Source organism: Sceloporus undulatus, chromosome 5 (assembly GCF_019175285.1).
Source record: "Sceloporus undulatus isolate JIND9_A2432 ecotype Alabama chromosome 5, SceUnd_v1.1, whole genome shotgun sequence".
Classification (NCBI taxonomy): domain Eukaryota; kingdom Metazoa; phylum Chordata; class Lepidosauria; order Squamata; family Phrynosomatidae; genus Sceloporus; species Sceloporus undulatus.
Window position 1 is genome coordinate 144,158,282 of NC_056526.1, and position 17,150 is coordinate 144,175,431.

Genomic DNA, 17,150 nt, shown 5'->3' on the forward strand with positions numbered 1-17,150 from the left:
TTTGCATACATAAGTGGGCCACTCCCATAAAAAGGTCAGAATAAAAACACAGTAATATTTTATTAAATAAATAAAACATAAGATCAAATCTTAAAAACAAAATCCATAGAGGGTAATAATGTGTAAAATGCATATAAATTCAATTATTCAAAATAACTGAATTTGCTGTTACCGTGTGGGATGGCACAAGTGATACATTATTTCATGATTCAAGGTATATCCTTCTTTATTTTTTTTTAAATTTTTATTACCTTTGCTCCTGTGGATGTTCTTTCACATCTTCCTCTGATTCAGCCTAGAGAACAAAGAATATACAATTAAAGACTTTCAGCAACAAATACAGGTTTTCAGTACAGTTACTTAAAAGCCCTTTTCCAGAGCTGCTGCATGGCACTTACGTCAATGAGACTCTAGTACTGCAAGATGTTTTAAGCAGCCTCATGCATTTTACAAACCAGTGAGGATCAGCAAATCTTTACATATAAAATATAAGAACTGTTGAGGAACTTTCACCTTGGCTAGTACTGGCTAGGTTTATTAGCAACATACCATGCTAAATTATATAAATATATGTGAAGTAGTAATAGCACATTTTTTAAAAAGCAAAGATGTCCAAGCAAGCTATATCAGAATTTGTAAGAAGTAAATTAATTCAGGATTTCTTTTCACAAGGCAGCATATGTAGATCTGCCTTATGAACTCCATATGGAGCTCCAAATACAGTCTTAGAAAACCCCATAAGCTGGTTACCACATGAATGTACATTAAAGAAATAGTAATCTTTTGAATGCTTTTGCTACAAGCCTCCATCAAATCCAGGTGTCTTAAATGCAGAGGCATATTCATGCTTACATATGCCTTCAGTGTTTCACAGAGAGTGGGCCCATGAGCTAAGAATGCCTAGATACTTTCTTCTAATAATTTTCTTCAGAAAGTGGATAACGCACATCTAACCGACAGTTGTTCAGTGTTAACCAAATCTCTGTCAGGACAAATATTTGCCCTTTACCAAAAAAAAACAAAAAAACACACAAAAAAAAAAAAAACACCCATATTTGACATCCAAAAAGCAGATGTATCAGTTCAAGAGCATCCTCCACTTTAATGGCATAAATATACAGTGCGCCCGCACCATACGCGGGCGTGCCATACGCGGCCTTGAGCATACGCGCTCAAGCCGCGGGGCGCGCGCGGGGCGGAAGGGGCGGTGCGTCCCATTCAATTGAATGGGCGCGCACGCCCATTGTGCCCCACGTGCACCCGCGCCGCCACGCACAAGCCCCATTGTTTCCAATGGGGCTCGAGCATAGGCGGAATTCGCCTTACGCGGCGGGATCCGGAACGGATCCCCGCGTAAGGCGAGGACGCACTGTATTACTATTTTGCTTCATCTGACATCACAACTCACCTTAGACTTACAGTAGATGTCTTTAATAAACCAACAAAGAAGTCCATGATGAAAATTATTCCAGTCATAAATCATGCATATATATTAAAATTATTTTTATCCATTTCCCAGCCCTGGGAGTTACAAAAATACACCAACATTTTTAAAAGTTATATAAAAGCTAGGTCTGTATGGCAGCAGATCTGTTGCACTCCTGGCTGTTGCACTCCTGTGAAGCCAGTTTCCATATATATGTTTCACTATAAATACATATACAGTGCGCCCTTCCCTTACCCAGGGATCCGTTCTGGATCCCTCCACATAAGGGGAAATCAATGTATGCTGAAGCCCCATAGGAACTAATGGGGCTTGTGCCCACGCACACCCCATTAGTTCTTTCGGGGCGTTTGACGAACTCTTCTGGCACAGCTTTCACCAAGTATATGTTTATTAGATCTACTGAAGTTTTTTTTAAAAAAAATCCTTCAACTCTTTGTGGACTACAAAAAATAAAATGGGCATCCTATGACATAACACCATTTAAGACCTCAAATACATCTGAAAGTTATCCCACTTCCCCACATGTAACTAGCCAGTTAAAAGCAGCCAATTGACCATAAGCTAAAGTGTAGAGATGATACTTTTTCACTTTTTCAGTAAAGTATGGAGACGACTTCCCTGAATAGCCAAGACAACACTGGAAAAATCATTTATAAATTGGTGCTCAATTCAACACAAATTAAAATGACATGAATAAAAGCATTAGCCAATAGGGAAAAAATGAAAAGATGGTAAGAGCCAGTGCATCAGTGGCATTTGTAGCTGCTTCATCCAGAACTTTGAAAACATTGTTCCCAAAAACACTAATGGTAGTCCAATGACTCACTAACAATAATTGCAGTGAATCTCATTGCAGAATACCGGAATCTAGATAGATACAAAAACCTTCAATAGTCACTTGAAAAATCTCAATGGGCATATACTTCAGGAACATAATTCTAGTGGATTGCTTCATTTGTTCTTGTGAAGATTTTTCCTGTTATCCATGGCAAGTAAAAAAAACCCCAAGAAACTTTAATTTTGTACTTCAGACTACCAGAATATATCCTTCCACCCCTACCTATATTTGCATCTGAATGATATATCCTACATAAAATCCAAGGGAGGATTAGATTCCATTTGCCCATAAAATTCAAATTGTGTGCAACCACAGGGACTGTAATAGCTGCAGCCATGGCTTGGAAGTACAGGTGTGTGCTCCCATCAAAAATTATATCTAGAACTGTATATTTGACCAGGAGTGCTCTTCTTATAGCTGGCTATATTGTTGCTCTCAGAAAGTTTAAGTTTTTTATTTCCCCGTGCTGCTAGGCTTTCTCTGTATTCAACCAACCTAATAAACTATTTCTTCCAGTTTTTTGGCTACAGTGAAGACAAAGAACAAAGCAGATTTTAAGCTCTAGATCTCTGCTTTTGGCTTATGAGAGATATAAATGTAGTTTAGCACATCAAGATTAAAAAAATCCAGAACCTTTCAAGGTCTGTAATTGTATTATAATAATCCAGACTATTTTATGGATCCCTCAATATTTGGGCTTATTCAGCTATCAAAAAGTATCACCAACAGCAGTTGCTCTCTTATTTATATTTAGCAAAATATATCACAAGTACTCAAAGTAACCTGCCCACTTCACACATTTAACACAGGATCACAAAATAAAGAGAAGTCACATCAGCAGTCCTATTCAGGCTGTTGATTAATATTATCAGATCATATTCCTTCATGAAACAAGCAAAAAATAAAGATTCTGACAAATAGCATCCTCTGCACCAGTTCCTTCATTATCTGAGGAAACATTCATATTTAGATAGGCAGTAGATACTTTGAATTTTCAATCTTGATCTCATCTGACTTAATTTTCCTTGGTTCATTGGGTTTCTTTTCTTTAATTAGCATCAATTTTTATTAATGCTGTATAATCTCATTCATGTCACATGCAGTCAAAATACTTTTGAAATGGTGCATGGTTATTTCAGTGAAATATCTATGGAAATTTTACAATTGAGATAAGACTCTGTTTTAACACCCTCTATAGCTACTCCATTTTGTTTAATTTATGCCCACAAGCAACACACAATTAGATGAGAAAATACTGCCCCTTTGAAGACAGATAGACCAGGGGCACGTTCCCACTATGAAATAGAGTGAATTGCCAATCAGTGTAACTGACCCTTGTTCCCATTTGAAATTGGTTCCTGTCACAATGTGATCGATTCGTTGTGATAAAGCAAAGCAAAGGCAAAAAAACCCAGTTTTTTTCAGACAGTGGTTTGAAAGAGATTCTTTTGAGAAGAATTGATTCTGAAGCAATTTCAGAAAGTGGGAACGACAGATCAGCATCGATTCATTCTGGAGGGGAGGGACTAATGGCAGAGGGGTGTTTACCATCCCTCCTCAGTTTTTGGCAGATCCACCATTTCCCTCCCTCTCAACGCTGCTTTTGTACTTGTGCCGGTGCATTTTATTCAAAGTAAAATTGATAAAATATTTGATTGATTGATTGATTGATCAATTGAATGATTGACTGATCAATCAATTGAATATTCTATCAATTTTACTTTTTAAAAAACCCATTGTCTCTCCTTCATCCTCCTGCCTCGTTCCCTGGCTTTTCTTCCGTCCCCGGCTTCCTCCTTCTATCCTCAGCTGGCTCCTTCTCCCTCCATCCCTGGCTTCCTTCTCAACAACAGCCGATTTGAAGTGGTGCAACTAGTGGGGATGACAACCATGCCAAAAAAAAAAGCGATTACACTGGGGTAAGAAAAAGATCTGCTTTCATGGTAGGAACGAGGGACCTTTGGGAATCAATTTCCAACATAGTTTAAAATGCAAGTGGGAATGAGCCCCAGGACTTCCACAAAAGAACATTCAAAGCAAACTAGCATTTGTGGTTATTTTCATATGAATTTTGATGACTTATATTTACCCACAGCAATTACTGCTGAGGTGCTAAAAAAAAAAAGAGCTAAAGCATGGTTGGTTAAAGCACACCAAAACAATCCAGGTTTTGCTGACCCAGGAAGACTTTGAAATTGTAGTTCCCTTGGGAAGGGGTATCAAATATAGAAACATTAGAAAAACCCTTATATTGATTCAATCCATTTATCTATTTAACAAAGTACTTGTTAATTTTGACAGGCAAAGGTTCTTTGGGGTTTCAGTGTTTCCTTACCCTTTCTGGAGATAAGTTGTCTCCAAAATATTTTATATGGTAGTTTTCCAAATAATAAGCCGGACCAATTCTGATTAGCTTCCAAAATCTGATGCAGTCAGATGTGTTCAGAGTGGTAAGGCAGATAAAGGTAAAGGTAAATGTTTCCCCTTTGATGTCAGACTGTAGGTTCATCTACATTACTAAGCTGAGAAAGCCAGCATTGTCAAAGACGACTCCATGGTCATGTGGCTGCATGACTGCATGGAACGTTGTTACCTTCCCACTGAAGTGGTACCTATTTATCTACTTGCACTTTTACATACTTTAGAACTGCTAAGTTGACAGAAGCTGTGACCAGTGATGGGAACTCACTCCATCACAAGACACTTGGGTCTCAAACCGCTGCTCTGTCAATCTTGCGGTTGTCAGAGTCTTAACCATGCTATAGCTTAATCCAACAAAGAAGTTCCTGTTTTCCTGTAGAAATCTTCAAATAGTTGATAGTTGTATGCACAGGAATTCTGACAACCACTAACATGTATGGGAACTGCCAAAATTTTGATACAAATTCATAATTAACGAGAATAGTTTCTTCCTAATACAGGTTTACTCATGCAATTGCCTGTTTGACCAGGTAAGCAAACTGTAAAGAAGTTCATCTTCTTAAGCTACAGACTTTTAAAACTGGCGTAACAGGAGCAAGCAGAGTAACATTTTTTAAGCAGCATGGTTGTTTAACTGCTTCACTCAGCCTAAACATAACAATCTTTACTTCTTTCACTGTTGCACTTAATCCTACTCTTAAAGAATATGGAAAAAGTGCCTTCTATCTTTTTATGGGTATTTCAAAATCATCCAATGATGTCTTAAATTCCACAAGTCCTTAAATAAGGACTTTGGAATCTCAGTAGTTTACAAACAAACAAAGAAACTCTCCAAAAACTTTTTTAGCCAAGTGAAATAGTTTTGTGAATATCTTGGCATCAGGATTTCACACAGGCTGGAAATAAAAAAATACAAGCCACTTGAGAGATCAAACAATATGAATCTAAAATGTAACTCCTTCCTTTAAAGGGCTTTTAAGAAGTAGCCAAATATGGATAAACATATTTCAGAACTCCGTCTGTTTGAAATCCACTTCTCAGAGTTCTCTCATAGCAGATATAGCAACAAGCTATAAAAATCTATCCTCAATTCACTTCTCCTTTCAAACTATTAGCAATGGAAATGCCCAAACCAGACCAATTATGTTCTGAAAGTACTAGTGTATACCTGGAAATTATTATTTCATAATAAAATAAGAGGAAGAGACTGAGGGGAAAGCATCAGAAGAGGAACCTGCCACCATTTGAGAAAAGGCCCTAGATAGAAAAAGGGCAATATTTTATGTTATGGATAAAAAAATTTTTTGTCACAATGGCAAAACAGAATGAGTATTTCTAGTAGTCTTCAGGTAAAGGATTTGAAAAGTGATTCATATCCCAAATACATAATGATCATCAAGACTAACATACCCCAATAAAGACATTCAGCACTAAACTTAGTTGTGCATCTGACAAGGTTTTTATCTGTGAGTCGGCTTCAGGATATGGGCTTTGCAAAGGCCTCTGATTCGTTACTGTGCGAACAGAATGCTAGACTAGATAAGCCTTTGTCCTATCCACCCAGCATTCTCATGTTGGACAATGGTGCAACAATGAGGAACTCTGTGCATTAAATATACTGCTGCCACACAGGCAGGAAAGCAGGCAGGCAAGGTTTAGAATAAAAAAACCCCACAAAACAACTTCCAAAGAATCTGTTGTGAAGTACTTCACCCATAGTTCCCTTGACAACAATGTTCTACACTATTTGTCACTATGGATTTTCAATATGCACATGTACAGCTTGAGACTGGTGCTCCACCATGCTCCAAGGGAATGTCTTCCACTGTAGAACAGCTCTTACTGACAGGGGTTTGCCATTGCCTTCCCCTGAGGCTGAGAGCATGTGACTTGCCCAAGGTCACCCACTGGATTTAATGACTTAGCTGGGAATTAAACCCTGATTTCCAGAGTCCAGTGTCCAACACTTAAACCACCATGCCACGCTGGCCCTAGGTTGAGCTTATGGTAGCCCAAATCAGACAAAGGGACCAGGTTACCCTTAAATGAATCACAACCAGGCTTGAATGAATACAAATCCTCTCCCTTTCTTCCTTCTCTGCAGGTGCCAATTTTCCAGTTTTCACTGAAAAACAGCATTTCTGCATTCCCCATATTTGAGGGAATATGGTTACCCTAAATGAAGGTAAGTAACAGTGGTCCTCAGCCTTTAGCCCTCCAGGTGATTCAGACTTCAACACTCAAAATCCCAGACCATTAGCCATGTTGGGACTAGGGTATCTGGAAACTTAGAACTACTGACCATACAAATCATGTATCCCATGACCAGCTCTCGAGTGAGCCTTGGTCTAATTTCAAATGCCCTTAATTCAGGACTTTAGAAGAGTGACCTATCCCACTCTGAGGAGAAAGGCATGGGAAGAAAGGGGATGGCAGGTAGAGAAATTGTGGACCAATTTCCTTAAGTCTTGGGCTCATCCACCACTGACTTGAGCCTCATCTATTGCAGCTAAGGAAATTCAGCCTTGACATTTAAAAAGCTGCCTAGTCCTGATTTAACAAGTAATATATAAGAACATTAACAGTTTTTTAAAAACCCATCACACACTTCCAAATGCAATATTAAAGCTAGGTAGATATGGTAGGCTAGATTTCAGAGAAGGTAATGACAAACCATCTCTGGATATCCTTGCCTAAGAAAACCCTATGAAATTAATGAGGTCACCATAAGTCAACAGGTAACTGAAGGCATATGGACACACATAATTACTCACACAAGCCTTAGATAAAAAGATAACCACTGAACAGTTAGGTGTGATACCAATAAACAGTAAATAAATATAAAGTAAATAAATGTCAGAGAACTGAAGATGATTCTGTTCACATAGCACAAATAGGAAGTACATTCCATGCACACTGTACATATCAAACTCCAAAAGAAAAAGAAAAACACCCTGAGAGTATAGCTATCTTGGAGATTCCCCCATGCCTGGCCAGAAATATCACCTCCCTTCTCTCACAGGTGGCACTCTAGAAAAGCAGTTCTCCTATAGGCCCACAGATGCTATTCAATTACAACTCCCCAAATCTCTTCCTGCAGCTGAAGTCCAAGAACATCTGGGGACCAGCAGCTGGAAACGCTATTCTAAAATACCCTCTTCTCAGCAGACAAACCTATGCAGAATGCATCATGAAAGAGAACTACCTCCTTATGTCTGCTAATGAGGTAACTTCCAAAGAAGTAAACCAGTTTGAGTAACAGCTATTCAGAATCTACCAACTGCCCACAGTGGCCTCAAGTCATGATCCCCAGAAATCACTGCTCATCTAGTAAGTACTCTGTTCTGGGTTCCCCTCTCACCTCTCTTTCCTTTGCCTGAGAAGATGGCAGATACAATCCCAGTTTGAGTCCAGTGATGGTTACAGAGGAATTTGGTAGGAAATATTTTGCCAATCTGGTGCCCTCTAGATGTGTTGGGCAGTGGCCTACTATTCCACCATCTTTACCCAGCATGGTGAATAATCCTTCCCTGCAAACTGCAGATCAATACAACCTATGCACGTTTACTGTATTATAAAATCAAATCCTCTTGAATTCAATGGAAATTATGCCTGACTATGCAGGCATAACTATACAAGGCTTCACTGGACTTGTCTGCTGCTTCTTAACACTCAGAAAATCTCAATGCAGCAATTATACCTTCCCTGCATTCTGCACTTTTTGCTAACTGTTGTGTACAACTACAGACAGTCCCTGAAAAACAAATGTACACTGATAGTTATTTACATAAGAAAATACTCATATGTGTAACAAAAGTGTTGAAAAAGAATCCAATATTTCAACCTTCTTTTAATTGTTTTTAAAAATAGTCTGAAGACATTAAAAATAAAGTATAAACAGCTGGCATGTTGATATAATAAGATACTTGAAAATGCTATTATATTGTATTTTAAGAAAATGTTACTAAGAAATCAACCTGTTTTTGCATATGTATACAAATTCCAGAAAATTATATTTTAAGTCACTATATCCTAGCATGTTTCTTCTAGGGGAAAACCCAAAATAATAATATATAAAATAATATCTATAAATTTGTGTCCTGAGGCAATGCATCTTTTAAAAAATACCAAGGAAATGGACAAATGCATGCCCCTGACTTGAAGGATGCTTACTCTCAAGTAGGAACAGTACTGCAGTGGTAGGTTAGAGCTCTTTCCCTTGCAAAGATCAGGTGCAACTAAACTTTGTCCTGAGGCAATGCATTTTTTTAAAAAATACTAAGGATTTTTTTAAAAAAAAATAGATACATAGGTTCAGGATGCCACTAACTTGAAGGATGCTTACTCTCAAGTAGGAACAGTACTGCAGTGATAGGTTAGAGATCTTTCCCTTATGAAGCTCAGGTGCAAGTAGACTTTGTTCTGAGGCAATGCATCAAGATTAGGTGCAACTAGCCTTTTTTTAAAAATCTGCAGCATCATATACTCTTTGACATTGCCAGCACCTCCCTTTCAGAATTCCAATGAATGAGAGACTGCCACCATAGCCCAAATCCTGTCAATGTGATGCCTGAGAAGATGGCAGATGAAAGTGCTGCTCCATCAGTGCATGACTGGCAAAATGGTAAGAGAGGTCACAAAGGCATCAAGGGACAAACGGTTAGAGGCTGCAAAAGCATCAAGGGACAGATGGATACCATGAGACCCATTGGATGTAACAAATGTTACCATTTCACAAGTGTCTAAAATCCTACCGCAAGCCAGTGTGGCACAGTGGTTTGAGTGTTGAACTACGACAGTAGAGACCAGGGTTCAATTCCTAGGTCTGCCATGAGACCCACTGCGTGTCCTTGGGCAAGTCACATACTCTCACCTTCAGAGAAAGGCAATAGCAAACCTTCTCGGAACAACTCTTGCCAAGAAAACCCCACGATGGGTGGCCTTGCAGCCTGCCTGCTGGACAGACAACCTTGCCTGGACACTCTCCTGTTCCCCAGACTCCCGTCCATTTCCTTACCTGGGCGGGCATGAGCAGCTCCCCTTCCTCGGCTTGCCACAACTCCACCACGTTGGGGATGGGGTCAATTGCTATGAGAAAACAAAACAAAATGAGGCCCTCATTCCAAGCCATGCCAAGGGACAGTGGAGGGTTGAGTCGGGCCAGGCCTGGCTGGCAACAAAACCCAGGGCAATGCTAAGCCCTCTGTGTTTGTGTGCACGCATGTGTGTTTGTGTGTTGGGAGGGGAAAAAAGGAGGCTTTTGTTTTGTTTTGCCTCCAGCCTAGGAGACCATCCCATGCTCAAAGGCTCCCCAGTTCCTGCCCACATGTAAGCGATGCATGGAGAAGGGGGCTGAAAAAGGGGGCCCAGTGGTCGCCCCCAAGCCCACTCCCCATTCCCCTGAGGCCTCCCTTGTGTAGCAGAGCCAGCCTGAGGAGGAGGAAAAGGAGGCTGAGAGAGAGAGCCTGAGAAAGGGAGGAAAGCCAGGGACCTCACTGCCAAGGAGGCCAAGGCCCCACAAAATGGAGGACCTTGGAGGAAAAGGGAGAGCAGGACCCAAGGAAATCTCACAGAGAGAAAGTGAGAGAGACACATCAATACGTGCTTCTCAGTCCTGCTCAAAATGGAGACCGTTGAGGACAACAAATGGAGGACAGGACCAAAGAAATGCTCACAAACACTCCTAGCAATGTCAATTTGTGCTCCTCAGCCCTGCTCAACATGGAGGGCATTTGGGGAATTCCTCCTGGGCAGGAAGGCTGAAATACAGGACATGTGAGGTGCTCTCTGGTGTCCTCCAAGATCTGCTACACATGTCCTGGAAACAGAGGACCTCTGGTTATCCTGGTCGTGCTCCAAATTGAGGACATTTTGGAATCTCTTCTGAGCAGAAAGGTTGAAATGGAAGATTATGTGCTGGAAAAGGAGGCCCTTTGGTCACTTTGGCCATGCTTCAAATGGAGGACATTTGGGAATCCCCCCCCCCCAGGCAGAAAGGTCGAAATGGAGGACTATGAACTGGGAAAAGAAGGGAACACGCTCCAAAAGGAGGGCATTTTGGAATCCCTCCTGGGCAGGAAGGTTGAAATGGAGGACTATGTCCTGGAAAAGGAGGATCTCTGGTCACTTTGGTCATGCTCCAAATGCAGGACATTATTCATGCCTCCTGGGAAGAAAGGCCGAAATGGAGGTCTACGTCCTGGAAAAGGAGAGGGGCATGCTCCAAATGAGGACATTTCGGAACCCCTCTTGTGCAGGAAGGCTGAAATGGAGGGCTATGCCCTGGAAAAGGAGGACGCCTGGGTCCCCCTGGGGAAAAGGCTTTGGGCAGAAAAGGTGCCTCCTCCCCCTCGCTTTGCTCGGCTGCAGAAGCCAAAGGAATGTAACAACAACAACAATCATCATAATGCTGGTGGGTCTTTCGATGTGGCCCTGTTCTCTGAAAAACCCACCAAAACCCCCTATGAACGCTGGCCATGAATACCTTCGACTTCACAATAATAATAGTAATAATAATAATAAACAGTACTGCAGCCCAAGGGAAGGCACTGGGTCCAGCTTTTCTTTTGTGAGAGCCAAGAGCAGCACAGCAGCTCAGCCTCTGCAGCAGCAGCAGCAGCAGCAGCCACACAAAGGGAGAGAGAGAGAGAGAGAGAGAGGCAGCCAAGGGCTGAGGGAAGGGCTCTGTCTCCAGCCTCCTCAGACCCTGTTCACCTCCTCAGCTTCTCCTTCCCCGCAACAACCACCACCACCACCCCACCATCTCCGCCACGTTGCCCTCCAGTCCCCCCTTCGGCTAAAGAGTTGGGTCCTTCATGCTTGGCAATGGAATGGCCTCTCGTCCCCCTCCTCACCTTGGCCCTGGGCCTCTCCAGGCCGACAGCAAGGCAGCAGGACCTGGAAGACGCCCAGCAGGAGGTTGAAGGCTGTGGCTGCCCTGCAGTAGCTGCTTTGGGAAGGGCCCCGCAGCCCCGCCATGCTGCCTTGGCTCTGGCTCGCCTGGCTCCTCACTCGGGGCTGCTGGGGACGAGGCTGCAGCTGTTGCAAAAGCAGCAGCAGCAGCAGCCAAGGCAGCCAAGAGCCACCGCCTGCCTGCCTCCCTCCCTCCCTCCCTCTGCGCCTGTGTGCGCCACAGATAGGCAGCCAGGCAGGCAGGCAAGGCTGGCCTGCGCAGGGTGGAGCCTGCCTGGGCAAGGGGAGGCAGCCTTCTCTTTTCTTTTCTTTCTTTCTTTCCAGCCCTCCTTCCTTTGGGCTCCACCACCCGACCCTCTCAAATGCTGCTGCTGCCCCCACAGCGCAAGGCCAAAGCCCAACATGGGGCTCAGGGGTTGCAGAGGGAGCCCCTGAAGGGACCCAAAATGCCCAGTCCAGCCACAGATGCAGGGAAAACGTCAGGAATAAGCTCTTCTAAAACACAGCCACATCGCCCCAAAAACCCACAAATACTCACCCTGGAAAGGTTAGCACAAAATAAAGGAGTATGCTCAATGGCTAGCTCAGACGTTCCACCATGGTGTAGGTTGGAGTGTCCTTGGACTACAAATCTCCAGACCAAGGTTCAATTCACTGCCTTGGCATTTAAAAAAAAATATATAGCCCTGGCAAGTCACACTCTCTCAGCTTCAGAGGATGGCAACTTGCCAAGAAACTCCCCTGCTAGGCTTGCTGTGAGAGCCAGTTTGAGTGTCGGAGTACAAATCTGGAGACCAGAATTCAATTCCTGTTGCAGCAGAGGAGGACACAAGACCCCACAAAATTGGGGAGGAGGGGGCCTTGAAGGAAAATGTAGCAGGACATGGCCACTATAAAAGCTAAAACACACCTAGAAAGGTGAAGTTAAAGGCTTTCATGGCCAGCATCCATAGGTTTGGGGGGGGGGGGGGGGTCGGGCTAGGAAGCCATGTTCTAGAAGGGTTTAGTCAAGTCGAAGGCTTGCACAACTGCCACCCACAGTGGGGGGGTTTTAGGGTTTTTCGGGCTATGAGGCCATGTTCTAAAAGAGTTTAGTGAAATTGAAGGCTTGCACGCTGGCATGGAAGAGAGTACTGTGTGTTGTTCTCTGTAGGCCTTGCCATTCAACAAGATAACGATACATAGATTAACATGTAAATCGCTTCCTCTCAACCAACAGTATATATACCCCTCTCTCTTTTATGCCAGCATCCTCTGAAGTTGCTAACTACAGCTGCTGGTGAAACGTCAGGAATAAACTCTTCTAGAACATGGCCTCATAGCCTGAAAACCCCACAAAAACCTACTCATAGAAATGTCCATTCATCCTTCTTAGGCATACTCCAAATGGAGGTCATTTTTGGAATCCCTCCTGCACAGAAAAGGCTGAAATGGACTGGAAAAGGAGGGCCTCTGGTTACCCTGTTCTTGGTTTAGATTCTCTCATTTAGGCATTGGACATGGAGGGGGAAGAAGAACCCAGTTTTCTCAAGCTTATTGTGTGCCTCCAGATCATTTTTTCACTTACGGAGACCCTGTTGTTGTTGTTGTTGTTGTGTGCCTCCAAGTCATTATTATTAATTTTTTTGCTTATGACAACCCTGTTATTGTCATGTGTCTTAAAGCCATTTCTGTTTTTTATTTATGGTGACCCTGTTGTCTGCCTTCATGTCACTTTTGTTTTTTTGTTTTTCACTTGGCTGACCCATGTTGTTGTGTGTCTTCGATCCATTTCTGACTTACTGCGATCCTGTCATGGGTTTTTCTTGGCATTATTTCTTCAGAGGTGGTTTGCCATTGCCTTTTTTCTCTGAAGCCGAGAGCATGTGACTTGCCCAAGGTCACCCGGGGGTTTCATGACCAAGTGGAAATCAAATTCTGGTCTCCAGATTTGTACTCCAACGCACCAACGTCTACGCCGCACTGGCTGTCATGGCGAGCCTATCAGTGGGGTTTCTTGGCAAGTTTCCTCAAAGGGGGTTTGCCATTGCCATCCTCTGAGGCTGAGAAAGTGTGACTTGCCAAGGTCATCCAGGTTTTTGTTTAATGCCCAGGCAGGGAATTGAACCCTGGTTTCCAGAGTCGTAGTCCAACACTCAAACCTACACCATGCTAGGATTTCTTAGCCAGCTATTATGCTGTCCAAAGCAGAGTCTTTTGTTTTGTGCTCACCTTTTCAGGCTTGTTTCTAACGTTTTAACTCTGGCTTTCTCCAGAAAGTCCAAAGTGGCATTTTAGGTTCTCCTCTGCCTCTGCAACCTCCCCTATTTTGACAGACAGACAGAGAGGCCTTCTTCCAGGAGGTGAATTAGACTCTTTTGAGTTTACCTGATTGACCCCAAATTGGCCTCTGAACTTTATGGCAAAAGGAGGAATTTCAAGCTTGTTCTCACAGATCTTAGCCCAACACTCTAACTTAACCTCCAGGCCACGGTGATTTTCCAGTCATTGATACAGTGCATCTTAGCAGGTTGGACAAACTTTGGCCCTTCTGGTGCTTGATGTTAACTATTATCCACCTTTCCTTCAGCAGCAGCCAGGGATGATGGGAACTGTGGTCCAGCAACATTTGGAGTGTGACAACTTTGCCTGTGTGTGCAAACCATGAGAAATTGGATTCTGTATTTAGATTTGTCAAGTCGCTCCTTTTCTTGGGTAACAAAGAGGGTGGTGGCATTGTAAAGACTGCCCCAGCCTTCCTAGACTACAACAGCTTGGGCCTTTAAAGTTTATTTGTGTGTGTCCGCTTCAAGTCACCTGCCAACTTATGGTGACCCCATGAAATTCATAGGGTTTTGTAGGAGGCCCTTTATCTCATGCTAGTCTGTTGCAGAACAACAACAACAGAGTATCTCAATTGTAACCACTTCCAGATAATGTGTTAGTTTTATCTTCCCACACAAGGGGCATTTATATACTTGAGGAAAAAAGAAAGAAAGTGTTGCTTGGAATGTCTATTATGTACCACTAAGGAAGCCCCTTTCCTAGTTGATGAATAGTCTATCCATGTGCAGACCAGTACTATACATATTTACAAGAAGTAAGCTCCACTGAGTTAAAAGGGACTTATTAGTCATTTGGTATCCTAGCCCTGGAATGCAAATACCATAGGCAAACAACACATTAGCAGGGCTGGGTGACAGCTCAAAAATAAACAACAGCTTGCCTGGCTGTACAAGAGTGCCTTTTTCACAGAGTTTCACAACTTATAAATGAAGGACACTCTGGAATCTATGTGGATTTCCAAGCACTTAAACTTCAATGTTCTGAAATAAGGATATTCATCTGTTGTCCTCTGTCAAATTCTGCAACAGTGCAGCCTTTAAAATGAGCAAGAATTGTGTGGCCCTGCAGATGCTGAATGGCAATTCTCTTCATAGCTAGCCAACATAGCCAATGGTGGTGAATGATGGGAGTTGCAGTCCAGCAGCATTTGAAGTGCCACAAAGTTCTCACTCCTGGTTGAAAAATCTTGTTGGTACATTAAAGACTAGTTAGTTACATGCTGCTGTTAGAGAACTCTACAGTTTTATTCTAAATGGGCATACAAACATTAAAAGATTGAGTGAATTCCAAAACACACTGCAGAAATAATCCAATTTGAGACCATTTTAACTGCCCTGCCTCAATACTAAAAAATCCTGGAAATTGTAGTTTATTATGACACCAGAGGTCTCTGACAGAGAAGGCTAAATGTCTCACAAAACTACAGTTCCCAGAATTCCATAGCATTGAGCCAGGGCAATTAAAGTGATCACAAACTGGATTATTTCCTCCTAAGTGACACACATAGGAGGAGTCTGGGATGCCTGGACATGAGTTTGGGGGCCAAGACGACTTGACAATCCCATATAATAACTGTATTAGCCTCAAATAATGGGCCACTGCTTACTCCATCCCTCTGTATTAGAAGATTTAGGATTTTATTTAAAGCCAACCTTTTTTGTTTCCAAAAGAACAATCCATGGCAACTGACAACAATCAGGTGTCAACTCTGGCTCTACTCTTGCAACACTATTAGAGGACCTATGGCTCACAGCAGGACAGACTCACTTATTTGTTCACAATCCAATGTGGTATATGTCATCATTTCCAAGCAGTCCCTTCCTGCTTTCTACCAAGGAAAAACAGGCCAGTCACAATGCAACAATCATAAATCAGGAGTTCAGTCCTTGTAGGTTGCATGGTTCCCAGTGAACAGCTATGCAATTTCTGTGTCCCTCCATCACCAAATGCACAGCACCCAGGTCCACTGCTTCCACCCATTCCACTGAAGCCAGCATGAAACCAGCAGAGCCGGTCAGGGTCAATCTGGGAGGAGGAGGAATTACAATCTCCACTATTCTTCAGTGAAGCTGTATGCACTAGCAGAGGTGTTTCCCCTTGCTAAAGTCTTAGCCTCCCCATCCATATCTCCCCGTATGAACCAGCCAGAGTCCTAAGATCTTCAGTAGGCTTTCTTTTGGTCGTGCCAAGATCACAAGCTTGCTTGTTGAGAACACAAGAGAGCGACTTCTTGGTGGCTGCTCCCACCCTCTGGAATGCCCTTCTGTGGAAAGCTAGGTTGCCCCCCTCCCTGCTTGCAAGCCAAGATGTTTGATATATAATTCATAGGGTTTTTATGGAGGAGGTGAGTTTTAGTTATGCTTTTCACTTTTGTATATTTTATATGATTTTATATTATTGTAAATGATTTAAATTGTTTTAAATTTTATTGAAATTTTAAAATATTTTTTATCTATGAGCAGTGTTGCCAACAAGCCTCAAAGATATTTCCTGGAATGTTTTACCAAAATCCAAAATCTCTGGAATTCCCCAATATTTACTGGAATATTCAGTCAAAATCCCCAGAAAAAAATTAATTAAATTCCCCAGATTCTAGGAATTCCCTGGAAATTGGCAACACTGTCTATGAGCCACCTCAGGTGCCTCCTGGGAGAAAGGTGGCATACAAATGAAATAAATAACAATAATTAGTGTGCCTCTCCCTCAGTGGTGGATTTTGGAAGGAAATCTAGGTTAATGCCAACCCACTTATCACCCCTAGTCATCTCCATGTGCACATATATATCTATATATTGGGCACAGACATAGCCAAATGTGACACACACGGGCCTGAAAAGTTTGTGCTTGTGGTCTATATGGGCACAAACATGACATTAGAAATGGGCAATTTTAAAAAATTTACTTTAGGGGGAGATTCCAGCTTCTCTGCTCATGCTGTAACTGATCATAAAGTGGTCACACTTCCAAAAGGAACCTCAAAGGAAAGGCTAGGACACAAATAGCTGAAGAGAGAATCAAGAAGTTCAGCGTTATTTCCTGGGGCTTGAATAGGGACAAAGAGTTCTTTCTTTATTATGCAACTTACATGTTAATTGACTTACCAATGTAAGAACAGTTGTGTTATCATTATTATTGACAGCTGTTATGAACAGCCTCTGTTCATAACATCATTATCACTGTCTGTATTTTCTGATTTTGCTTTCTTCT

At 42.3% G+C, this 17,150-nt stretch overlaps 1 protein-coding gene across 6 annotated transcripts in view; it reads right to left on the reverse strand.

Moving 5' to 3' along the window:
• TMEM131L (transmembrane 131 like) overlaps window positions 1-11,791 on the reverse strand; it is an 86,427-nt gene extending 74,636 nt beyond the window's left edge. For all 6 annotated transcript variants that reach the window (XM_042468394.1, XM_042468389.1, XM_042468392.1 and 3 more), the window contains exons 1-3: window positions 11,561-11,791; window positions 9,724-9,794; window positions 252-295 (exon numbers count right to left, since the gene is read on the reverse strand). In XM_042468394.1, coding sequence (XP_042324328.1) covers window positions 252-295; window positions 9,724-9,794; window positions 11,561-11,684 — 239 coding nt within the window. In that variant the 5' untranslated portion in view covers window positions 11,685-11,791. The remainder of the gene's footprint in view (window positions 1-251; window positions 296-9,723; window positions 9,795-11,560) is intronic.
• Window positions 11,792-17,150: the final 5,359 nt, after the last annotated feature.